The sequence below is a fragment of the Phoxinus phoxinus genome (assembly GCF_949152265.1).
Source record: "Phoxinus phoxinus genome assembly, chromosome: 7".
Taxonomy (NCBI): Eukaryota; Metazoa; Chordata; class Actinopteri; order Cypriniformes; family Leuciscidae; genus Phoxinus; species Phoxinus phoxinus.
This window is the reverse complement of record NC_136882.1, coordinates 13,204,851-13,231,772: the sequence shown is the minus strand read 5'-3', so window position 1 is coordinate 13,231,772 and position 26,922 is coordinate 13,204,851. Positions and strand designations below refer to the sequence as shown.

At 38.0% G+C, this 26,922-nt stretch overlaps 1 protein-coding gene across 2 annotated transcripts; it reads left to right on the top strand.

Moving 5' to 3' along the window:
* The first annotated feature begins 626 nt into the window (after positions 1–626).
* Positions 627–24,955, top strand: cfap91 (cilia and flagella associated protein 91). Of its 2 annotated transcripts, none has more exons than XM_079619396.1 (17): positions 627–854; positions 1,010–1,086; positions 3,002–3,159; positions 3,914–3,991; positions 4,165–4,221; positions 4,347–4,531; positions 6,872–7,049; positions 7,416–7,573; positions 16,177–16,359; positions 17,240–17,373; positions 17,468–17,581; positions 19,214–19,285; positions 19,374–19,520; positions 20,201–20,422; positions 21,395–21,543; positions 22,495–22,577; positions 24,553–24,955. In XM_079619396.1, the coding sequence occupies exons 1-17, from the start codon at positions 767–769 to the stop codon at positions 24,804–24,806; spliced, it is 2,337 nt and encodes a 778-aa protein (XP_079475522.1). In that variant the 5' UTR covers positions 627–766; the 3' UTR covers positions 24,807–24,955. The 2 variants fall into 2 exon arrangements, with proteins under 2 accessions (XP_079475522.1, XP_079475521.1); XM_079619395.1 differs by having other exon boundaries at positions 22,486–22,577.
* Positions 24,956–26,922: the final 1,967 nt, after the last annotated feature.

The following is a 26,922-nucleotide window of genomic DNA, read 5'->3' as shown; positions in this document are numbered from 1 at the left end:
CACCCCCAGAATGTTTTCTCAGTCCCAAGGCCATCTATGTGCGTCAAAATGTAAAAAAAAAAAAAAAAAAAAAAAAAAAACTTTAACCCGATTAAAACATATTATCTAACCTTTTTATTCATACCTAACTTTTGTTTGGTAAATTGTGGTAAACATTCTTATACATCACTGTTTTGGATTGATGATTGGATGATTGATGATGGACAAAGGTTCTCATCTTTGATTACTATTTTCAGTGTTTGGGATTTTTTATTTATTTTTTACAAAGTAGCCTAGGCTAGTTGCCAATACTAATAAAAAAGTATTGTCCGGAGAAGGAAACATGGAGACCGGACCTGTAACAATGCTGTAACATTCAAATGGTATTATTTATATATTGTTCAATATTTTAAGGCAATAAGATCAATAACTTTACTGGGACATGATCAAAAGGCACCTAACATCATGTATCAAAGCACAGAGAGATATTCTGTTTACCTTTCTGTTTCTGTGCGAGTGCTATAGTTGTTGGCTCCAATAGCCTATGTCTAAACCACGCTTCTATATAAAACTACGAAGGAATAAAGATGAGTTCATCATTCATCGGACCGGAAAAACAACATTTACATTACGGTCAGTTCTGACATGCGGATGTTGGATTTGTATTGACTGCCCTCTAGCGGTGTTGTAGCGGCAGTGACGTGATCGGATGTTTACGATCTCCATGGTGACCATTACTTGTCTTACAAAAAAAAAACATAACTTAAGTTACCAGTTATAAGCAAACATGAGCGTCTCAGTCACACGCACATTTCAGAACAAAAATGAGGGCAGAAGGGGCTTCAGACAACAGAGGACATATGATTATTTGTACGGTGAGTTACACAGTTGCAAATCATTATTTGACTTTTAATTACAATAAATATATTTTAGAATAATGAGATAAGGCTATTAAGACGGTAACGTTAGCCTATATTGTGCCGTTTATCATAAAAACGTATTGAATTGTGGGTGATGGTGCTGTTTTTAGATCCAGTATATACATTGTCAGCTGATGTGGATCACGCCAGGGAAAACCTCCGTGCTCAGGCTTCACTGGATCGAGTGGTAAGGCGGTGTGATAGCCTCATCCTTGCACTGCAGTCACGATCGAAACACTGGAGACCGCAGAAACACACCAAGCAAAGTCTAGTTTTTCTCCCACTGCAACTGAAGTTCAAGTTTAGTTAACTCTGGCTGACTTGCGATTTGGCGAAAACATTTTGTTTTGTTTACAAAAAGAAAAGTGCGAATGCATTTGTATTTGAACAATTAAATGCATGATATTTGCAAATAAAAGAAAATGTATTGTAGTTCAAATTTATATTAAACCAACAAACCCACTGAAATATGACTTAGCCTACATGTAGGCTAATTTCATAAGTATTTATATTATTATTTTTAATAAAGTGTGCTGCCAATTCTTTTGAAACTTGAATTATATCTTGCATATAAAACTATCTTACATTTGTAATGATGAAACGGCAATTTAGTACATTTAAAATATGTATTATTGAAAAACACCATACAGTTAAAACTATAATCAAGTTGTAGGCTACATGTGTCAACACATAAGAACTAAAAAGTAATGTAAAACTTTTAATTTTACATTATTACACAGCGTAAAATTACTTATTAAGAAACACGATTTTTAAATCATAATTCTATTGAATGTGCAGATTACACTACAAGTGCACATTCAATACACATTCAATAGAATTTAAGCACTATTCTATTTTAGAAGGATGTTTTTTTATGAAACTATATGACGTAATTCACAGCTGCTGCTATACAAGGCTAGCATTAGCATTTGTTGTAGGATAAATAGACCTATGCAGGATAAACTGTTGTATTAAAAGACTCACTCTGGTTAAAAGAGAGAAAAGCACTGTTAGGTTGTCAAAGGGTAAAATGCCTGAAGTCTGAACTGCTAAATTGCTTTAGGTTATTGAAATAAATGGAAAATGGAAGACCCTGTTGACACTGTAGTGGTTTTGATTTATTAAAGGTCTCTCTGGAATACTTGACTCTGTAAATCACAGTATGTGGTCACATTAAATATAATGGCCACGAAACAGGCTGCATTTGTCCCTGGCAGACAATTTCTGTACTAGAGTTCATGTCTCTTTCTTCTCAAACCATTTCTCAAATCAATATTCCAGGTTCACTTATGGTTCTCTTATTTACTTATTTGTTATACTTTTTATTTACTTATCTGTCTTGTATTAGGCATTCAGGATAAACATCCAGTCATTATTGCATTATTGCTCTTTTGCTAAGCTTGAGTTCCAGTGAGTCATTGATATTGACATATCATTTTCAGTTATTTAGAAAATCTGAAATAAACGTCAACCAAACGCTTTTTGACTTTCTCTGTTTGTGTAAATCTACTTAGTGTTCAGAGGATTTCTTTTGAATTCCAAATGAATTTCACACATGTTTGTGTTTCACGCTTTAAAAAAAAATTACAATTGTACGTAATGTTTACAGTGTATTACATTATTTACGCCAAAAGATTGAGCATTAACTTAAGAAATGTACTTTTACTGTTAAATAAATCTTCACTGATTTCTTCCAAAGAGTTGAATTTTGGCGCAATTTTTTCTCTATATAGTGTTGATATGGCATCTAGTAAAATACACTAAGTTTCGTCATGCTAGCATGTGTGGAAGTATTTTAAACTTAAAGTGTTACAACACTCAAGTTTTGAACAAAGCATTCTGTAACTTTCAGAACTAAGCATCCTTCCTAGAAAAAAAGTAACGTTACATTTAATGAAAGTAAACTGGAGAAACATCTTTTTTGACAGCCTGATTCATTCTAAGAGTCGGAGAAACAGTATATAATGGTCATAAAACACTAAATTATGTCTGGTGTTGTGCAAAAAATGTAACAAACTTTATAAGTGTGCCAAAAAAAAATATGATATGACCTATGATATGTCCTTTTAAGAGTACAAACAATTGTGTTTTGTTTCTATTAGCGGAAGTTCCCAGAGTTTAACTGCATGTTTAGTAACCTTGCACACCACCCCCGTTACACCTTACGCCTGGAATCCACGGACCCTGTGCCTGCGTTCATTGATCGGCGTTGGCGAGGCTACGCGGAGCAGAGGAGGCAGGCCCTGCAACGACTGACAGGGTAAAATTGACCTGATCCCCACTCTGAACACCATATGAAGACAATAGAAGCCTACTTTATAAATATTACAATGGGTAAAGCACACAAAAATGAGTGAATGAATTTTGAAGAAAATTAAGCCTGGTTTCATTACCACCCTTTTTGCAGTGTGACATTTTGCATTTTTAAGTGCATTTCCCTCACAAATTCTCCACCAAATGATTTGGCTGTTTGTTTGTTTATTTATTTGAGATACCGTATTGCTTCTTTATTGTTTGTGTATTATATTTAGGATATTTTAATCTGTTTTCTTGCACTACTACTACTACTACAACAACAAAAAAGTGAGAAGACCTGGTTGAGTTGCGTTAGTAGTGTGTTGAAACTCACTGTTATGGTCGGGGACGTGACATTTCCAAAACACACTCGAAGCGTTTGACCAATCACAACACACTGGTCCAGCTGACCAATCAGAGCACATTGCACTGGAAGGAGGTTCTTCATAGAGACAGGAACTAAAAAGAGCGTTACTGACAGACTGGGAAGAGTGGTGCAGCAACAATGAAACATTTTTTTTAATCAAGAATGAAAACCAATTATAGTAGACCCAAAAACAAAATCAAGACTTTGAAAAAGGGCAGGCCATAATATGTTCCCTTTAATAAAAAAAAATTATAAAAAAAAAGAAGAATATTACTGACACCAAACGTTTAACGGCAGTGTATGCTGTAGTTGCATGTGAATTAATCTTTATATATGTTTGTGTCTGTGTAAGGGTTGTGTCTGGGGCTCATATCCATAGACTGAACCCTGCTGATGTGACAGGAGTGGACCGCTGGAAGTTTTTCAAACGGTAAGACACACACATATACAGAAACATTTATGTGGGTGACACCAGCTAAACATTTTGATTTAGCTTGAATTCTTTGAACAAAAAGCGTATAATAAACAAAAATAATGAAATTCTCTTTTCCTGTCCTTCTCCCTTTTTTTCTCCCATTGTCTTTCCTTTTATTTATTTCCAAGTCCTCTCATTCCTTTTGCTCAACAGATTCCTTCTGACGTTGTATTTGCTTTGTCAAAGTAAGTCATGAGGTGCTTGGCACTTCAGCCTTGATCTGGTAATAGAGTTATTGTAGTCTATATGATCTATCAAATACCTGACTTTATTTCTATCTTTCTATGAGTCTTGTCTAATTTTCTCACAGATCTGACCTCCTTTCTGCTCCTAATGGAGATGATAAACGGCCCCCCACTCCATTCCACCGGAGCGTGGGAGTTCAGACTGACTATCGGGAGAGTGAGACACAGACAGACCCCTACACTCCAGACCATGTGGTCCGTCCCGGGACAGCCTCCCCTGAGCTGCTCACACTGGCCACACTCACATGGGGTAAACCACATAAATATAATCTAGTCGCATTTATTTTATGCTTTATTTAATGCAGTATTTTTATACTGCCTCTCACTAGCTGTGACAATCAGCGGCTGGAGTGCCCGCTTGAGCCTCTGGGGGGCACTCCTTCTCTAGTTTTAATTACTACTTATGGTTTCATTTGGACTGATTATGCTTTATGTCTTTCACCTGGTTTTGATTATGCTTGTTAGCTTCTATGATTTTAGCCTTGGTTTTCCTTTGTGTTTTGCGAAGTGTTGTTAGTGTCATACTGCAAGCTGAGTGTTTTCCTAGTTCCTAGTTTCTTAGTGTTTCTCAGTTCCCGGACTCCCTGCCTGTTTCTAGTTTACCCGTTTGCCTTGCCCTTGTATTGTACTTCTGCTTAATTGGACTGCTTACCTGGACTCTGACCCTCTGCCTGTGTACTCGTTGTGTATTCTGGATCATCCTTTATTAAAGCCTGCGTTTGGATCACCACTGTCTGTTTCCACCGAGCAGTTCATGACACTAGCTCCTGTTCAGGTTGACAATGAGATGTTGACTTAGAGAATTTTCGTTCACACCAAAAACTGTAACTGTTTCTATAATGATAACTATAATTTGAATATTTAATGATACGTTTTAATAACCGTTCTAATTCCATGAGAATATGGAAGTCCACAGCACATCTAATGATAACAACCCAGAATAACAGTGATATCATTGGAATCACATTTTTCCAGCTGATGAGCGATAAAAACATTAACAGCCAATGAGAATAGTTTAAAGAGTTTAAAGTCACCTTGAAATCAAAATGGACAATTCTAGTGAATTTTACAGTTTTCCTTAACCTTTAATCAAAATAACATCTCTTCTCTGATGATGTTTTTCCCGGTGCGAGGGCAGGACAACCTGTCAATCACATGACATCACAGCAATTGGAAACCACAACCATCCAATGATCCAATCAATTCCCGATAAAGAAAGTTCCTGTTCGAGAAGCCGTTTAACTTGGATATATGTCACAATAGGGAAGAAAATATAATATAATATAATATAATATAATATAATATAATATAATGTAATAGGGTGAACTGAAGCTTGTTTCCGCCACAGAATAAAACATTTAAAAAAAAATTATCACAATTTTACATCAAGTTTACATTTTCTCAAAATTGCGAGATATAAATTCAGAATTGCGTGAAATAAAGTCGCAATTGCGTGTTATAAAATCAGAATTGCAAGATATAAAGTCAGAATTGCGTGAAATATAACACATATTTGCGAGTTTATATCTCGCAATTCTGACATCTTTTCTCAGAATTATGAAATAAAAACTCACAATTGTGAGTTATAAAGTCCAATTCTAAGGGAAAAAAGACTGACTTTAACCTCAGAATATTATATCTCACAATTCGGATTTATAACACGCAATTGCGACTTTATATCATGCAATTCTGACTTTATATATCACAATTGCGTATTATAAAGTCAGAATTGCAAGATACAAACATGCAATTCTGAGAAAAAAGTGTGAATTTCAAGTATATTTCTCGCAATTGCGAGTTTATATCTCATAATTCTGACTTTATAACCTGTAATTGCGACCTTATATCACGCAATTCTGAGATAAAAAGTCGCAATTATCTTTTTTTATTTTTCACTCAGTGGTAGAAACTAGCTTCATAGTGAACAACTATCACAACTTCTGTTTCATTACTACTGTAAAGCAACAGACGACAAAATTGCATTGCAAGCTTTTAATGAACAGAACATTAGGCCGGCGACACGGCTGCGTGGCGTGAGCGTGACGTTTTTGTTGCGTGGCGTCCGTTCAGTCTTTGCACACCAGAAACGCTGCTAAAAAAAGTCACGTGATTTGGATCACCCTTGTTGGACATATGGGGAGAGATTTGTGGAAGGCCTATATTTCATGTTAAACATAAAAATATAGCCTATACTGATACAGCAAAGACAACATCGGCAGTATTGACGGCAAAATAGGCTACAGAATATTTCGTTCTGTACTGACAGGTGCAGGTCATTATTATTATTTATTTTTTTATTATATCTGCATTTATGTGAAAACCTAAAGACTATCAAACATCAAAATGTAATTTATTAATATGTATTCGTGTCAAAATGACATAAACATCTTTTCCTAACGCTTCCAACGCGTGAAAAATAGGCGTCGGTTCTACGTGCGTGTCACGCAGGCAGTGTGCAAACTCTAAACTGTTAACATGGGAGCCGAAATAAAAAACGGACACGTCACGCAGCCAGTGTGTCCCCGGCGTGGATGCTAATATTGTTAAAGTTATATTTATACCGTAGTTAATGTTCTTGGTTGTTTTCCAGGCTGTGGGCTGCCTGCAGGATTAGCGGAAGTGGAGATGATCGAGAGGGCGAGAATGAAGAGAGCATGGGAGGCAACTCTGCCCCCGCTGGACGACCTCTCTCAGCTTGACAAGAGAAGAAGGATGATGGAGGAGATGGAGAGGAAAGAGTGGGCCTTCAGAGAAGAGGAGATTGAGAAGTGAGCACTACCTGAAGGAACAGTTTGCCAAAAAAACGAAAATGCGTAAAAGTAAATGCGAATCTTTCAAAAAATATCCTGGCCACTTCCATATAATAACAGTGGATAGGGACTGGGTTTATCAAAGTCCAAAATTAAAACTTAAGTAGCCTACCATATAAGTTTCATAAAAGCAAAATCCAAATAAGATCCATATTGACTTTTTTTGTATGGACAAAAATCCCTTAAACATCTTCCTCGTGTATTATGCAGACGAGAACCATATGCATTTTTTGGGGATAAACGAATTAATTGAACAACAGTATAACGAAATACTATCTGTACTTCTGCGATGCACAAACACGTACATGCTGACTTTTGTTTTAGGCTGCAGGAGGCACGACTGACCCTGCTGGTGCAGCTCTTGCGTCAGAGGGAGGAGAAGCAGGAGGAGGTCAAGATGGAGCGACTGGACGTGAGCTTTTCCCAGCACCAGCAAGAGAAGGAGGCGCGGCTTAAGAAGATACGCAAAGACTACATCATTTGTGAGGCCACAGTTAGATAAATCATCATCATTATGTAGTATCGGTACTTAAAAAGGGCCCATTTTTGACGTCAGTCCTCATGGAATCAGAACTGAAGTGTTGTTGCTTTCAGACCATGTGTGTTTGCTTTGAGACCATACACTATATATATTACAGGGATGTGATTTTTCAAATGCAATGCCCAAATTTGTAACGAGAATCACTCATAAATCTGTTGTCAACAAAAGAGAAGCTTTAAGGTCTCCCAGCAGTTTTCCATCCCAAATATAAGCTCTGTAGTTTAACTTTTCAAAGCAAAGAAGACAGCCATAGGTATTTTTTATTTGACTGTTGTTCTGTAAAATAAAATAATAATAATAATTATTATTATTATTATGAAGAATGTGCAATATTATTGCATTAGTAATATACACTGCCGGCCAAAAAAAAAAGTCGCTGTTTGGATTTAAAAAGGCAAATACTTAAAGTGTGTATGTCAGGTTAAATTTTTAATTTTGATTAACACAAAATAGTGAGGGGAAATACACGTTTGACAAGTTGATGTATTGTTTTGTATGTTTTTCGATTCCTAAAGGCAGAATATAAGATGAAAAAGTTCGTTATTTTCAGTCCTCCCTTAAAACTGCTCCTCATTCCAAACGAATCGCTTGACGTCATAACAGGGAGACGTCTCCCCAGCTCGCTGAGCTGTGTTGATAATTGCATGAGTGATAGAGCGAGAGAATTAGTGATTAGGACATTTATTTAGTTATTTAGTTAGTTATTTAAGTTAGGTCGTTAGTATACGCAGGCGTATTTTCACGATGGTGAATTACTGCGTTTGTGCTGGGTGCAAAAACACCGTTAAAACCGGTCACAGAGTCCACTGTGTTCCGTGCCTGGGTCAACTTTGTTCGGAGCAAACGCGCTGACTTCAGTGCTGCTTCGCTTCGGTGTCCAAGACTTCGGTCATTTGCAGCGCCCATTTCACTGAGAAGGACTATGCGGTTGGAGATCTCATGAGTTATAAAATGGGATTTAAAACCCGAGTGAGACTGGTAACGTTAGCTGATGCGGTGCCTACGGTGTATGCTACTGTAGTAAAGCAGTCGATCGCGCCCCTCTCTCTCCCTCTCCCTCTCTCTCTCTCTCTCACACACACACACACCAACCAACATATTCCAGCATTGCAATATTGACATCGATCGCAGCCTGTTCATTATAGCCACGGAGCTTCAGAGCTAAGGCGGAGCTACAGATTAGGTGTCCCTAAATAACCCGCGTATCTAACAGTAGTTCCGCATTAATTAATTTGCACGCGAGTTAAATTTTTTTTAAATATTGTAATATTAGCTTTTCTTAATAGGCTGCTGCCACCACCTTTAATTATTTTAGCCAGTATGGTCTGGCAACAGAGGACAACACACCACCACAACTTCAATTTAAATACAGTTTTATTAACAGAGGGGACTACAAGGACAGGCTAAACACAACCTGGGAAGCCATAGAACTACCCAGAGCACTATGTGAATTCACTCACTTCATTGGTGACAAACCCCAGAATAAATTACAGTGGCACTTCAAACTCATTTAAAACCTCATGCATGTGTAAAACGGTACCTATGACTGTTCCCTACCCTCCCAGTTTTTGTTACACCCACCCTTACTATCACCCTCTATTATTACGAGACACAACTTTATTTATTACATCAGTTTAATTTAAAAACTATCTTAAAACAAACACTTAACTCGCCCACCGCGACGCTGCCCCTCCCAACGGGGGGGGGGGGGGGGGGGATTCCACACCGTCCCGTGCAGGGCAACGAGGGCGTCGTTGCGGCGTGTCGCCACTTCAGCACTCACGTGGATGATGTCTGACAGTCTCAATCACACCAAAGGGGAAATCCCACCGCAAGTCTGCTTCAAAAGGGCAAAGTCCAGCCGGGCTCTTGCAATTCAGCGGCAGCATCAGCACTCAGCACAATATGACGGCACTCCTAACCTCCCATCTATCCACTCTCTCCCCGTACCCACTATCTACCTATCTTCATCGCCGGCGGCCCTAAGCAACCGCGAACGACACCCCCCTCCCAAAAAAAAGGTGAGCACCGCCGTCTTGTTGTCCACCTTGTCACTGGAACCGAGCGCCCCTTCATTCTCTTTTGCGCTACATTTAAACCCTTTTTCCACTCCCAGTCTCTCACTAAACAGCTCCCGCCCCGGTGTTTCTCGTTTCTCAATCAGTCTCATTAATTAGTTGCCAAGCCAATATCCCAAAACGCAACACACATTACACTATCCCCTCCCCCAACGGAACAGACTCGTCCCCGAGTCATACTGAATCCATCTCATAGTCCCGTGTCCACCCAGGTTGACGTCGCTCTCGTACTGGGCGTTGCAACTTTAGCTGATGCATCACCACTGTAGAGCCATCCTGCAGTCTGTCGGGGTCCTTTTGTTGTATATCCGGCTCCTGGACAGGCTGTTGTACAGGACCAGCAGCCACTGATGCTGACCCTTCCTTTGGACCTTCCACATTACGAGGGAGACCAGGTGCTCTTTGATGAACCCAACTGGCCCCCAATGGGACATCCAACTGGCCAGCCACCCTCCGACTTGAGCAATGGGACTCAGCTCCCTCTTGCGGAAGGACCAAGGGTGCAGTGGTTTCTGAGAGAGAAGAAAGAACATATGGTTTCAGTCTGTTAAAATGCACCACTATCTCCGGCTTCCCCTCTCCCAACACCACCCGATACAATGCATCAGAGATGCGTTCCACCACTTCATAAGGGCCCTGGTAACGCCTTTGTAGTTTTGGGCAAACGCCCTTTTTCTTTGCCTTATTCCGTACCCACACCAATTCACCCATAGAATAAAACTGCAAATTAGCCCGAAGATCGAATGACCCCTTCTGCTGCCCAGAGGCTTTAGCCTGATGTCTCTTTACTGCCTCTACTACTGTGGATAATGTGTCCGCCAACCCAGTCACGTACTCACTGGCAGACACAAACTTCTCACAGGGTACCCGCGGGGTCTTAAAAGCATTGAAAAAGTCTTAAATTTGATCATCTTAAATTAAGGCCTTAAAAGCCTTGAATTTGGTATACAAAGTCTTGGATTTCGTTACAAAGGTCTTATATTTTTTGTCTTTCCTAGGATTAAGTTCATACCGTAACAAAATTAACTGTAACTAATGTAGGCTGATTAAAAATTAATGTAGCGTAGAGTGCACCTCGCGCTCCACGTCATAGCAGAAAGCGCGAAAGCGTGCGCACCCGTTACTATGGTTACTTACCGGTACTAGGCAAGTGAGGTACAGAATAGTAGCCTAGCCTAGTTTGTCGTCTGAAATGGGAAAGTGTTGGTTTAATCCGCTGTGGCCACAAATGCCAGAATTCAATAACTTAAACCCCAAATCAGACATTTTCTGTTAAAAGAACATGTTTTCTACACGGTCTTTTCAATGGTATCTGGCAACCATGCGCGCGCGCTCTCTCTACACTGCTGAAGAAGCGCGGATGATCTGAAAACACAGACAAGCTGGAGTTCAGCGATCTTCATTTGAGATTTTCTAGTTAAATTAAAGTGTCATTCAGTCGGTCTGTGTTCTGTCACGAGCCGCTTGCGCTGTTTGTGCGACTAAATCTGCGATCAAAATGCAGGATGATATCCAGCAGTGTTTTTAATGTTGATCATATTATACGAGCAATAATGCAATGTTTCCCGAATCCCGAATATCCACAAGATTTCAAATGTGACATTGATTTTATACAACAGTTAAAAAACAACAAAAGGGTAACATTTAAGTGATGTACTGCATTTAAAACAGTATAGTCAGGCTTATTGCTCTATTTTGCAACGAAATCTGTGGCTTTGAACGAATCGTGAGATTCAATGAATGAATTACTCGATGACACACTCATAAAGACAGAGAGTTACCGCCACCTACTGGCTATTTTAATATAATATTTGTATTAATATTAAAAGTTTTTTTAACATTGTATATTTATTGAACATGGTTTTATTTAAAGCATTATTCATTTTTTTAAAGGTATTATAAAGGTAAAAAATTAAATGGGAATATTGATTAAAGGGGGCAAATATTGTCCCTTAATGGAAAAGCTGTGACTGCAGTCTAAGTGGAAGAGAGGGAGTACCAGGGGGTACGGCACTCAAAAAAATTGGAGAACCACGGAATTATAAAATTTTCTGTCTTAAGACTATAAAATAGCTACCAAAAGTAAAGTAACTGCAGTTTGAGTAAAAGTAATGACTAAAAGTTGACAAATGCAAAGACCTTTAACTAGTCAACTAAAACTATGAAAGACAGAATGACTCAAATGTGACTAAGACTAATAAGCATTTTCGTCTGAAGATGAAGTCTAAGACTGAATCAAAAATGGCTGCCAAAATTAACACTGGCCTACACACACGTGCGCACTACAACGCTGTTGCGTATATATTAAATATGACTGATAATTTAAATAAAATGTTTTATTTAATTCAAGTAGCCTACTTGTACATAATTATTTTCTAGGGTTTAAAATTTATACAGATTTGACATTTTCCCCTCATACTTCTGTCGGAATGGGTACGAAGTTGGCATTGAATTTCATTTGAAATGGTATTAAAAAGGTCTTAAAAAGCCTTGAATTTAAGTTGGAGGATCCTGGGAGTACCCTGTTCTCATGATGGCCTACATTCAGCATCACATCCAGAGGAAGAACAATTTCCTGACCAAACAAGATCTTGTAAGGTGTAAACCCTGTACTGGCATGGACACTACTTCGATAAGCCATCAACACGTATGGCAACAGACAGTCCCAGTTGGATTGATTTTCATCAACAAACAAACTCAACATCGACAATAAAGTACGGTTAAATCGCTCCACCAAACCATTAGATTGTGGGTGATATGGGGAGCTACGTGTCTTACTCATATCCAACAGTCGGCACAATTCTTTAAACAGGGCAGACTCAAAATTTCGCCCCTGATCAGAATGAACACTTCGGGGAGTGCCAAAGCGACATATCCACTCCTCAACCAGGACACAAGCAACCGACCGTGCCTCCTGGTTGAGAAGGGGAAATGCCTCCGTCCATTTAGAAAAGTAATCACTCACGACAAGGATATACTTATGCTTTCTAGGAGTCTCAGGTAGAGGCCCCAAAATGTCCAAAGCAATACGTTCGTGGGGACGAGAGGTAACTGAAGAATTCATTGGCGCACAGGGGGCCTTCCTATGTGTCTTTCGAGACGCACATTCTACACATTGCCTACACCACTGTCTTACGTCTGCAAACCACCCTGGCCAATAGAAACGATCTCTTACTTTCTCTTGCAATTTTTGAATACCCAAATGGCCTCCTGTTACCGAACTGTGCAGTTGATTCAACACAGATGCTACCAGCGCCTTAGGGAGGACCACCTGTACTTTTGAGGCTGCATCTGAGTAAGGGGGGGGTACTCGTACCAACCGCTGGTCTTGCAACCGCAATTGGCCCCAAACAGAACTATACTTCTTCAGGGTAGCATTTTGCTGTATTTCAGCTGCATTATCATCTGGGTCTTGCCTAAGATGAATAAGAAGGGCCAATTCTGGGTCATCTCGCTGGGCCTGTGCCAAATCATCACCCTCCCCCCTGTTATTAGTTTTCTTCTGCACCACCTGGGGGCCCTCCTTAACAGCACACACTAATATAGCTGGTCCCTGAATAGGGCTGATGGGGCCATCTTGCTCCTGGGCTTTCACGTAAGCTGGTAGCCGTGACAAGGCATCTGCATTGCCATGCTGCTTTCCAGGACGATGTACAATTTTATAGTGAAAACTTGCCAATTGCTCCACCCATCGAGCTAGCTGCCCCTCTAAGCCCTGAAAGTTATGCAACCATCTCAATGAGCTATGGTCTGTGCGCAACACAAACTCCTTACCTAGCAAAAAATGCTTAAAGTACTTTGTGAAAGTCACCATCGCTAACAACTCTTTCTTTGTAGTTGCATACTTGCGTTCCTCTTTAGTAAGGGCCCGACTGGCATAAGCTATTACTCGTTCCAACCCACCCTCCTCTGGCGAAAGCACAGCTCCTACCCCCACATCACTAGCATCAGTGTCCAATATAAAGGTTTTATTGGGGTCAGGATAAGCGAGCACAGGGGAAGTAATTAACCTAGCCTTCAACTGATTGAATGCTACCTGACACTCCTCGCCCCACCTAAATCTCCTCCCCTTCTCAGTCAGCTGATGTAATGGACGTGCTATGTCTGCAAACCCCCTTACAAATCGTCTATAATAGGAGGCCAAACCTAAAAAGCTCCTCACTTCAGTCTGAGTCCCAGGGATGGGCCATTCCCTCACTGCTTCCACCTCCTTTAATTATTTTAGCCAGTATGGTCTGGCAACAGAGGACAACACACCACCACAACTTCAATTTAAATACAGTTTTATTAACAGAGGGGACTACAAGGACAGGCTAAACACAACCTGGGAAGCCATAGAACTACCCAGAGCACTATGTGAATTCACTCACTTCATTGGTGACAAACCCCAGAATAAATTACAGTGGCACTTCAAACTCATTTAAAACCTCATGCATGTGTAAAACGGTACCTATGACTGTTCCCTACCCTCCCAGTTTTTGTTACACCCACCCTTACTATCACCCTCTATTATTACGAGACACAGCTTTATTTATTACATCAGTTTAATTTAAAAACTATCTTAAAACAAACACTTAACTCGCCCACCGCGACGCTGCCCCTCCCAACGGGGGGGGGGGGGGGGGGATTCCACACCGTCCCGTGCAGGGCAACGAGGGCGTCGTTGCGGCGTGTCGCCACTTCAGCACTCACGTGGATGATGTCTGACAGTCTCAATCACACCAAAGGGGAAATCCCACCGCAAGTCTGCTTCAAAAGGGCAAAGTCCAGCCGGGCTCTTGCAATTCAGCGGCAGCATCAGCACTCAGCACAATATGACGGCACTCCTAACCTCCCATCTATCCACTCTCTCCCCGTACCCACTATCTACCTATCTTCATCGCCGGCGGCCCTAAGCAACCGCGAACGACACCCCCCTCCCAAAAAAAAGGTGAGCACCGCCGTCTTGTTGTCCACCTTGTCACTGGAACCGAGCGCCCCTTCATTCTCTTTTGCGCTACATTTAAACCCTTTTTCCACTCCCAGTCTCTCACTAAACAGCTCCCGCCCCGGTGTTTCTCGTTTCTCAATCAGTCTCATTAATTAGTTGCCAAGCCAATATCCCAAAACGCAACACACATTACAATATATACTGTGTATTCTCCGTGTATATTCATGCACTGAACCGTGACACCCGTACCGTTTCGGTTCAATACGAATACATACCGTTACGCCTATACTTACCAGACACCTGACCAACTCTCCACTGGTTCTTCTTCACACCAGATATTTATGTTTCTTCGATATGAATTATTTACATTTCTGTTTGGCTCCTCATCTGTCTCCCGCCTGGGAGACTCAAAATGGTACGGCTGTGGGCCATCGTATAGGTTTGAGGGGGATTTTGCATCTCCTCAGACTCAAAACTCTCCATACTTGAATAGAACTTTGTTGGCACGTCTCCCTTGTATGACGTCACAGCTCAGCTGCGTTTTAAAAATATGATCTTGACAGAAATGGCTATAAAGCTTATTGTAGGGCAGTTACAGTAATAATTTTAATGATAATTACATTTTCACTCAGACATCTAAACCTTATTTAATATATCTAAAAAAAAAATGTAACCTGACATACACACTTTAAGAGTTTATGACTGGATCATTATTGCAGGGATTATTATGTTTCTAGCATGTTATATGTTTGGCAACAGTTCTTCTAACCCTAATAGACTCTGGCGTAGCTTTTCATTTCTTAAACAACTATGTAGGAAGACACATCATGGCCATATTCCTGGATGACAATGTCAAGATTCATCAGGCTCAAACTGTGAAAGAATGGTTGGGAGAGAGCGTGAAGAGTCATTTTCACACATGAATTGGCACCTCTCAGTCCAGACCTTAAATTGTCTCTTAACTCTTGCATTGTCAGTACAAGATTTTGAACAAAAAATGTATGCACCTCTTAAAGTGGGCCGGTATGCACCTGCGTAAATCACTATAGAACCCAGTGCGCTTCAAAACTCTAAAAAGATTTGCGCGAGCTGTTCCTATCGCGACGCTGATGATGAAATGTGCAACCCATTTGAAGTTAACTTTAAACATGGTAATGATCATCAATGCTAAAAAATGCTGGAAACATAATAATCACTGCAATAATGATCCAGTCATAAACTTGCCTATTTAGTATTTGTGACTTTTTTTTTTTTTTGGCCAGCATTTTCAGCATCAGTATTTCTTCTGTTTCAATTGTTATAATGTATAGTCATATTGAATGGGGAAAACTGTGCTTGCAGGCTTTTATTCTGTTGATTTTTATCATTCCCAAAATCACTTATTCGAAACGAAATAAAGCATAGCATGTATTGAGAGCTGTCAGAACATTTTTGGGTTTAAATCAGATTATGTGCTTAAATCAGATTACCCTGATTTATAAAATAAGCATTTCAAAACCGACATAATTTGACCTAACGCCTTTCTGTTTCTCACAGCATTGCGGAAGCTTCTGGCAAAGCGCAAGAATGTGGAGGGAAAGCTGGAGAGACGTGATATTATAAAGGATTATTCAGATTATGGGTCTCAGACACACGCTCCTCTGTCTCGGATTGGCCCGTTCCCCGAGCGAAATTCCAAACGCAATGTGGTGAAGAGTCCCTTTCTCAGCACGTATCAAGGTCTGCTTCTGCTTGCACACCAGCTTGAGTTCCTTCTCACTCTTCAGGGCAAACTAACGTCTCTTGTTCATTCTTTTTTGATCAATTTCTTCACATATACCCTGATATTTTTATTTTCATATCATTCTTTGTAAAAACATTTATTTTGAAATTTGAAGATGTTTTCTTTTTTCTCTCTTTTTCTTTCTATTTCTTTTTTTCTTTAATTTAATCAAAATAGAAAAATTGAAGATTTTCTTTTTTCAAATCAATTCCTTTCTTTCTTTCTTTTTTCTTTTCAATTTCTTTTTCTTCTTTCAAATCACATTTTTCTTTTTTAATTTAATAAAAAAAATCTTCTTTCAAATCAATTTCTTTTTCTTTCTTTCTTTCTTTCTTTCTTTCTTTCTTTCTTTCTTTCTTTCTTTCTTTCTTTCTTTCTTTCTTTCTTTCTTTCTTTCTTTCTTTCTTTCTTTCTTTCTTTCTTTCAATTAGTTTTCTTCTTCCAAATCACTTTCTTTCTTCCTTTCTTTACCAAATCACTTTCTTTCTTTCTTTTTTAAATTTAATCTCTTTCTTTCTTTCTTTCTTTTTGAAATTTAATTTGTTTTCTTTCTTTCTTTCTTTCTTTCTTTCTTTCTTTCTTTCTTTCTTTCTTTCTTTCTTTCTTTCTTTCTTTCTTTCTTTCTTTCCAAATTCCAAATAAAATGATGTGTCTTATTGAGGAAAGATGTGCTGTGACTTTTCTAAGCAATTACAATGATTCTAAACTAACAATGTTCACCTGATGGATGAAAACTCATTGCCAGGCACACCACTGACTTATTTTCCCCGAAAAGAATCCTTCATCTCGTTTAAAATAAGCGCTAAAGGCCTGCAGTATCATCCCTGTGTTTCTTAGGTCTGTTAGAACTGGAGGCAGGTCTTTCTCCATCTGTCATCGAGCCTCAAATTAAAGTGCCAAGACCTAAAGTGACTAAAGGCTTCATCACACGTTCAGCCCGCAGAGATCTAGAGCTTGTGAAGACTCATCAGGTAATGAGCTGCTGGGTGCTTTTCACACTTACTCACACTGTGGGAGGAGAAAACCAAGTGGCAGATATCACCCTGAGCTCTCCTTTCCCACTAGGCTCTGAAAGAGGAAAAGGTCTGCAGGGTAGAAAAGAAGCCTCTCCGGTTCCTCTTTAAGACGGAAAAACCTGCTCCACGACCCCTAACCCCTGCGGTGGATGAGCCCCCTGAGGTACAGCCCACGTTCATGCTTCAGGCAATTCAGGTCAAAACGTGTCTGAATACAGGCGGTTTGGGTAGCTTTAGGTATAAGCACACCTTTGTGATTCTCTAAACTCACTTACATTTTCAAAGAAACAATCATACTTAAGTGTACCTAAAAACAGTGCAATTTTATAATTTTTATAATAATGTCAAATTAAAGATTTTACTCAAGTGTTTTTTGAAGCATGCTTTAATAATCTTTTGTTGTGATTTCAAGAAGTACATTTATTTTGATATTTACTTACATACTAAAGTACTTGAGTAGAATTTTAACTGTAGTGTGTTATTTGATAGCCTACATATACATTTTTATGTAGTTGCATAAACACAGCCATTATGTTAAGACTGTAGTATTATCAACTAGAAGTTAGTTTGGGGTAATTTGTCTTACTTTTAGACCAATTTACATTCTTAAAAAAGTTATGAACAGTCTTACAGAAATAGATTGATGACTGACTTGTAAGATTAGTCTTTTTTTATGCAACCGGCCTGATTTCACAGACAGGGTTTAGATAGAACCAGGATTATGCCTCATTTCAATTTAGACAGATATTGAGCTTTTAATAAACAGGTCATAAAAAAACATTACTGGTGTGCATTTTGAGACAAAACAATGGCACAATGATAACAAGTTTATTTCAGTTAAAAACAGCTTTTAATTACTATTAATATACATTAATGTGTAATTACAACTATATTTAAATACATGACAAACAAGGTTCAATAGAAATGACATTAAAGAATATTTTTAGTTTACTATAAATGCTTGTCAGTGCATTCGGCATTACACTTTAACCATTTTTAACCATATTTCAAAGACAATAGAATTATGAAATGACATATAAAGATGTATTTAAGTCCTTCTTAATTGTCAAAACCGCACTAAAGTTCAACTAATTGAATTTAATATAAATTTAAACTACAATACATCATAATTTAATTGCAATTACCTGTAACATGCAAGTTCAGCAAAACATTACATTCAGTTTACACTTTATTTAAAGTATATTGTTTCTGTAATAAGTACTCTTAAAAAAAAAAGTAAAGTGTACTAAAGTGTACGTTTTTTTTCACAATGTGGTCAAAGGTCCCAAAGTGACGTAAAGGTACTATACCGTTCAAAAGTTTCTTAAAGTTAAAATATTTTTTAAAGGAAATACATACTTTTATTCAGCAACGACACATTAAATTAATCATAAGTGACAGTAAAAACATTTCTAATGTTACAAAAGATTTCTATTTTAAACAAATGCTGATCTTTTGAAAAGTTTCTTAAGCAGCAAATCAGCATATGAGATTGCTTTATGAAAGATCATGTGACACTGAAGACCGGAGTAATGACGCTAAAAATGAAGATTTGCCATCACAGGAATAAATTACATTTGAATATATTCAATTGAAAACAGTTTTTACTGTATTATTTAATAAATAAGCATTGGTGAGCATAAGAGACTTCTTTCCAAAACATTTTTAAAAATCGTACTGGACCCAAACTTTTGAACGGTAGCGTATATGTGTGGACATAGACTCTCTTTGTATCATTTATTATGCCATTCTGTTTGTATGTCTCATTTATCATTCTGAGATGTCAATATAACAGGGAGATGAGGAAAAGGAACTGGCTATCATCTTTCTGCAGAAAGTGCTCAGAGGAAGATCCACCCAGAATCAGGTAAGGCTCAGTGGGTTGAGCGTGTTTTTTAACGGATGACTTGTGTAGTTGTTGATGTGAATGGATAATGACGTCTGTTGCGTGTCAGATGTTCGAGGAAAAAGAGAGGCGATTGGAACTGATCCAAGAACTGCGTACCACACACGCACTGCAGAAGGAGGAACAGGACAAGAAGGAGGAGGAAAAACAGGTCACACTCGCCCTGCAGAGACAGAGAGACATCCAGTCTGACAGAGTAAGACCGGAGATATAAATGCGTCAGATATGACAATAAGCACATACTCTACTATGAGAACTTTGACAGATAAAACTGCATCTTTATCTCAGTACAATCAAAATATGGCTCTTCTATGGCATTCACAACATTACCTCTGCTTTATCAGGGCTTCTCATGGGTCATGTCATGAAGTTTCAGATTTTCCTGTTTTGAAATGAAACAGTTTTTTTGTGCTATGAAAACAATATTCATATATTTGTATGTCATTTTCAGAACTCAAAATTCCTCCCTCCACCCCATCAGTGAAAATTATTATTTATAACAAAGTCTCTGATCATTGCAGTCTGATCTTAACCATTTGTGGAGAATATTTTAGTATAAATGTATTGATAACTCGTGAAAAAGTGCAGCAAAGCGTACATTTCATGTAAGTGTAGGGAATGTTTCTTACATTTAAGTTTAATATTTTTTAATATTTAAAAAGTTTTAAAACAGTGTAATCTCAGGACAATTAAAAAAAAAAGATAATACATATATGTATATGTTTGAGCCCTTAAAATAATTTCTTTCACTGTCTAAAAAAAACAATCACTGTGAACAAAACAACGATGCAAGAATTGACTATAATAAGCTTTACTAACTCAATTATGAAACTGATTAGATTCTTCTTATTCCTTTTCTCACTGTCTTTCTCCCAGGTGTCTCAGATTGAGTCCTGTGTAGCTGGCCTGTCTGGGGGAGTGATCGTGGACATGCTGGACTTTTTGTCTAAAGAGTTGGTGCGGCTGCAGGAGGAAAGGCGAATCCATGCCTTTACGCTATTGGCTGAGAGAGATCGGCGTATTCGTGAGGCCGAGGAGAGTGGAAGGCGGCAGATAGAGGAAAGGAGACGCAGAGAGGAGGATGAGATATTTAAACAGGTATTTCAATGTGCTCTTATTTATACACAAGAAAAATCCCTTGAACGTACACTACCGTTCAAAAAGTATGTTTTTTGAAAGAAATGAATACATTTTATGCTGCAAGGACACATTAAATTGATCAAAAGTGACGGTAAAATGTTACAAAAAATGCTGTTCTTTTGAACTTTCTATTCATCAAATAAACCTTAAAAAGAACATGTATAATCGTTGCCTCAAAAATATTAAGCAGCACAACTGTTTTCAACATTGAAAATAATAAGAAATGTTTCTTGAGCAACAAATCAGCATATTAGAATGATTTCTGAAGGATCATGTGACACTGAAGACTGGTGTAATCATGCTGAAAATTCAGCTTTGCATAACAGGAATAAAATAGTTCGTCAGGAAGACAAAACCTTCAAACTTCAGTCAGAAAAAGATAGATAAGATAGATAGATAGATAGATAGACAGACAGACAGACAGACAGACAGACAGACAGATAGATATACAGATAGATAGATAGATAGATAGATAGATAGATAGACAGACAGACAGACAGACAGACAGACAGACAGACAGACAGACAGACAGACAGAGACAGACAGACAGACAGACAGACAGACAGACAGACAGACAGACAGACAGATAGATAGATAGATAGATAGATAGATAGATACAGACAGATAGATAGATAGATAGATAGATAGATAGATAGATTATACTTTGTTGTTAGCTTTTTCTAACATCAATTAGCACATTGTTAGCATGTTTTAACTTGCTAAAGTTCTAACATGATTTAACCCGTATTTTTTTCTTCACAGAATTCTGCACTACTGTCATAATGTAATCATATTTCACCTTATGTATTTTTTAATGTGTGTCCTAGTCATATATTGTGCACATTTTCATCTTGTACTGCAACCGGCAGCTTTCCAGTCTTCTTTTTCTATCAGAGATCTCTTGTCTATCTGTATATCTTTTGGTATCAGGTGGTCAAGGTGCACCAGGACACAGTAGACATGTACCTAGAGGATGTCATCCTGGGCTCCATTAACCAGACAGCTGATGCCCAGGCCAGAGAGGAGATACACCGTCAGGCTGAGGAGCTGGACAACATCACCCATGCCATGGAGGAGACGTACGTTTCTAGTCTCGAATGCTATGACGTCCAATTAAACCTGTTTGAAAATCTCACAAATCAATTGCTTATTGATGACCATGAACCACAAACTCTTATAATCATGCTGGTCTTTTCAGAACGGTAAAAATCTTTCAGACTGTCAAAACAAAACACTTCACTGCACTTTCCTGAAGGAAAGGAATCAAATAAATAAATGAGCCTTTAGATTTAAATATATTGAAAAGATCCTATCAGCCCTGTAGACCTACTGACATTCAAGGCTGTAAGACATGTTTGTCGCTGACACTTGCATACGTCAGAGGTTTTATTAGATTCAAGATCATTGGTGAGCTGTCATGAATCACATGAGAATAGACCCAAACATTTTGTTTTATTTTACTATTACTTTAACCATGATCTCTCTATTCATAGTGTCTTTAAGTGTTTAGTTAAGACGGAAGCTATGAAATAGAGACCTTGATCAAATAATGCATGTAAGGTGTAGAAATGACTCACTTCTGCTTTCAGAAGGTTCTGAAAATAAAACATACAAAGCCATGCTTGGATTTGTCAGCAGGGTGACTTCCACCCATTGTGTTCTGCCTGTTGAAAAACTTAAATCCTTCAAGGCAAAGTGCAGAGAAACATAGCTATAGCCTAAGACATGAAATATGCATGAAAAAAATCTATCTCCACATATTCCTTCCCTCAATAAATAATAAATTATGGATGTCAGATGTGACAGCACAGCTGTGGGAAATCACTAGAATCAGATACAGTGTATTTGCAGACATAAATAATCTAATAAACATTGTAGCCAAGATACAGAGATCATTGTTATGTTTCCTTCGGTGAGGCTCCCAGAATTGATTGTTTTAGAGCATTTTCTTTGTCGCAAACCAAATGAATCCGCTCTAATCGGCCTGTGTTGTGTCTTTCTTGGTCTGTGTATACGTGGAGGAGGAGCAGTCAGCAGTCAGAAGAGATTGTGGCAGAACTCGTCTACAGATTCCTCATTCCTGAGGTCCAGAAGATTGATGTCAGAGAAAGAGGTGGGCTATTCAATCAGGCAGATAATCAGTACCAAACTATTACAGCCCAAGCCAAATTAGTCTTCAATGTCATTATCTTCGCCCCCTCATGCCATTTAAAGGAATCATTAAAGGGATTTAAGGAACAGAATGTACCAAAAAGTCCAAGCTTATTACATGAATTTAAAGGGGTGTCATTTCTACCTGAAAACATATTAGTGTCACAAAAATGGGCTCGTTCTACACAACATTTCAGTTTATTGGCATTGATACTACTAAGTGTAGTGCACTCCAATGTCTTAAAACGATTTGAAAAGCCTCATGCAGATCTTTTTCATGCATAAATTGTCACCTGACCAGTATTTGCTATGCTTGACTTTTTAGTGACCTGTGAATTTGACATGTTATCAGTATGTGTGTTTCACAGTCGTGTCATGTGGCCTGTGTTAAATATTCAATTAATTATCCTTGCAATTTCCCATGGTTAGTTTTTAATTTGCCACTTCTATTTAGCCATTGTTTGCTTCTGTGAAGAACAGACACTGTTCATACAAATTCATTGACCATGTGACTTTATATAGAGACTGAAAAAAGAGATTATTATACTGTTTCTTACAACATAACATTTAAATTAATATTTGTTGGCATAAAGGGATAGCTCACCAAAAATGAACTTTCTCTCATTAATTTACTAACTGTCATGCCCTTTAATCCTATGTGAAAAGCAGAAGAATGCAATACAATGCTTTCCATGCAGTAACAGTGGGTTGTGACCTTGACTGTCAGCCGCCATTTTGTTTTTACAACAAAAAAGCAACATAAATGATCAGAAAGGAACGTGAAAGTATTCTAATTATTTGTAAAAAAAAAAAAAAAAAAAAAAAAAATAGTTGAATGGTGCTGTTATAATGCAACACAGAAGAAGTGGCACATCCACTCTATTATGAGCCTGACTTTTACTGGAAACCACTTGACATAAATATTTGAGATTTTATCACTATTTAACATAATGTGAACCTGGATCACAAAACCAGTCACAAGTCGCACGGGTATATTTGTGGCAATAGCTAACAATACATTGTATTGGTCAAAATGATGCCACAAATCAATAGGATATTAAGTAAAGATAATGTTCCATGAAGATATTTTTTTGTTAATTTCCCTCCCGTAAATACATTTAGCATTTATTTTTGAGTGAATGCAGCACAATCGTCAACATAAATGGACAACTTTAAAGGCGATTTTCTCAATGTTTCGATTTTTTTGCCTTTTATTCAGCTTTCATGTGATAAATCTCAATTTTAAAAAAAATGGACCCATTTGACTGGTTTTGTGGTCCAGGGTCACATATGATCTAACAGTGCTATTTGCTTTAGAACCCATTGGACATCAATTGGCGACCCAACAAGGTTTGTTGTACAAAAATAAACAAAATGTTCTTAAAATTAAAATTTTAAATGAATTTAGATGATTAATTCTAATATAATAGCATGTGTAATAATAATTATTAAAAACCGTTTAAATAATTAAACTATCAATGCCTACAACAATCCCTCACAAAAAAAATTGTGGTATAAACCGTGCTTTCGTTACAAGTGAACCCACATATATTTAGTCATATTTTCTTTAACCTTTGTTCATGGTTTGAGGATAAGGGAATGTTACACAACATTTCCATGTTGGCATCAGTCTAATTTGGCTGCTTTTACCAAGTGACAGATGAATTTGTGCCAAATCACCATGTCTGTTATATTTAACCCCATAATAGTACTAATATTATATAGTATATATATTAGTATAAATATAGTATAATACTAATTTCTGTTACATATCCTTACAATATTTCAGCCGAATATAAATTATAAATGTTAACTAGACGTGTTAACTACCTGTGTCTCGCCACTCTTATCAGAACAGTCATAAGAGCCAATCTCTGGTTGCGGCCCACTATTTGAAAGCCACTTTAAAAATGCACACTTTGCTCATTTTCTTTTAGTTCGCCAGAGCCAGAGAAGGCATCTGCAAGCAGCTCGTTCAATCATCAGCAGCAGTCTAGGATCTTCTGCGGTCTCCCAGCCCCCATCACCCTCAGACAGAGCCTCTTCAGCAGTCCTGAATGACATACTCAGCCAAGTAGAGGAAACTGTTCCCAGAACCATGACCTCTAGAGACCCTGGACCAGCACAACACAATCTGACCAGTGATCCAACAGCAGACACTCACAACGGGAATGGAAAACATGCCGACTAAGCCCAAGGGCAGCACTACAAAACCATTAAAATAGTCCTACATGTAAATGTTTGTATTAGTTGTCATAGTTTGAGCATAGAGCAGCTTTCAGTTAATGGTTACACAATAAAACCAGCATTTAATTAATCAGTAAATGACTCTATTTTACATTAATAATGGAACACATCACAGACTATACTCCGTACTCTGTAGTACCGCATAGACTTTCATTTTCATCTTTATGGAAAAAAAAGATTCAGGTCGATATAGACCTACAGAATGTGTTACGCACTGACAGACTGGTTGGCTTTTTTCCTGACCATTAGATCCTGTCTAAGAAATGGGATGTATCTCTTGAAATGATAGACAAGAATGATCAGGGAGATGTATTAGACATATTATACCCTGTTTCTGGCATAGCCCAACAGAGGATCTATAGATCTTATGTTCCTTATAAAAGCCATAAACAGCTTTTACCAATACAAACTCAAGCTCATTTGCGTTTACATGACAAAAGCTCATATTCCTACAATCTTGACTTCTGTTTGAATCTAGATCATCCTCATATTATCCCTATTCCAAATAACCTACCTAATCGAGGTAAACTCTATAGGACAGTGACACCTCGAGCAAGATTGGACACCCCTGTCGTAAAAGAAATATCATATTTTCAATGTACTAAAAGAACATAGCTACAGAATCCGGTTATTTCTGTGTGTTTAGGCGTTTTGCGTGAGGTCGAAAATGCCCCCACGCAGATTTCGCTCATGTACAAGTTAGTCACTTGAAATTAGAAGTAATGGTATACTTTATTGTCCTCGAAAGGAAATTTGTTGTGGACTACATGTTGCTGCATAGACATATAATTGACAGAACTCTTTTTTTAATTTTACAAACTGAGTTCTGTCAGTTAAGAAGGAAAAATACCACTTAATGATAGATGGGTTTACACTAAACTGCTCCATCTTTTGAATTAACAAGTGAGATTTGATAAACAATGCACTTTTTAAAACATTTCATAACCACAGACATTTAGCGCGACCGGTCTGAAAGCATTATTATCTAAGGGCTTATATCTTTGGAACCAGCATGATCACAGCCATTTTCCAAAGGCTGGGAACAATACTCATGTCCAAAGATTTTTGAAATGGAGCCAAGCTGGAGGCAGTTCATCTGCACAGTTTTTAAAGTCCCGTGTAGTCAATCATTTTATCCCTTAAAAACTCATCTTTGATCGCCAAAATGACATATAAAAAAAAAAAAAAGCTTAAAATAGCTTCTGCACCCTTGCTTCATTTAGTATACGCGGTTCTATGTAAATGCAAATTAGCCCCGCCTCCACTCACTCACACCAGCTCAGAGGTCCACTCATTGACGATCACACGTTGTCGTGATTGGTTACAAGGTAGTTTGTGACGTCAGAAACAGCAGCGATTTCAAACTGCGTTTTTGAGACTGTCTTTGGTTCACTGCAGTTTTAAGGAGGAAATACTCAGCAATGGTGTTGACTTATGAATTTGCACATGGTTTGTCTTAAAATGTTATTTCTGTATGTTTAGGTTTGTTTAATGTTCAAACCCCGTTATGTGAACATTATATAGACAACATTAAAGGGTTAGTTCACCCCAAAATAAAAATTCTGTCATTAATTAATTACGCACCCTCATAGAATACAATAGATTAGAACGAGGCATTTATATAGCGCTTTCAGTTTCATATGTACTGTACACCCAAAGCGCTTTACAATCATATCAGGGAGTCTATCCTCAACCACCACCATTTTAAATCCCTCAAACGTGCTGATGTCATTGGAATGTCACCCTCTTGTCATTCCAAATCTAAGACTTTAGTTCGTCTTCGGAACACAAATGAAGATATTTTTAATCAAATCTGACAAGCTTTCTGTCCCTCCATTGACAGCTACGCAACTACCACTTTGACGCTTCAAAAAGTTCATAAAGAGATCGTAAAACTAATCCATGTGAATAATCGAGTGGTTTAGTCCAAATTTTCTGAAGAGACAATTAAGATCAGATTGTTCTTTATATGATGAACAGATTGAATTTAGGCTTTTATTCACATATAAACATTCATAAACTCACACATCAGTTGTGGTAAACAGAAGCTCAAGCATGTT

Excerpts from the sequence above, each read along its gene's own strand:
- cfap91 (XM_079619395.1), top strand. The coding sequence starts at position 767 with ATGAGCGTCTCAGTCACACGCACATTTCAGAACAAAAATGAGGGCAGA. Across the intron at positions 17,374-17,467 it reads AGCTTGTGAAGACTCATCAG|GCTCTGAAAGAGGAAAAGGT; the intron begins GTAATGAGCTGC and ends CTTTCCCACTAG. Across the intron at positions 20,423-21,394 it reads AGGATGAGATATTTAAACAG|GTGGTCAAGGTGCACCAGGA; the intron begins GTATTTCAATGT and ends TTTTGGTATCAG.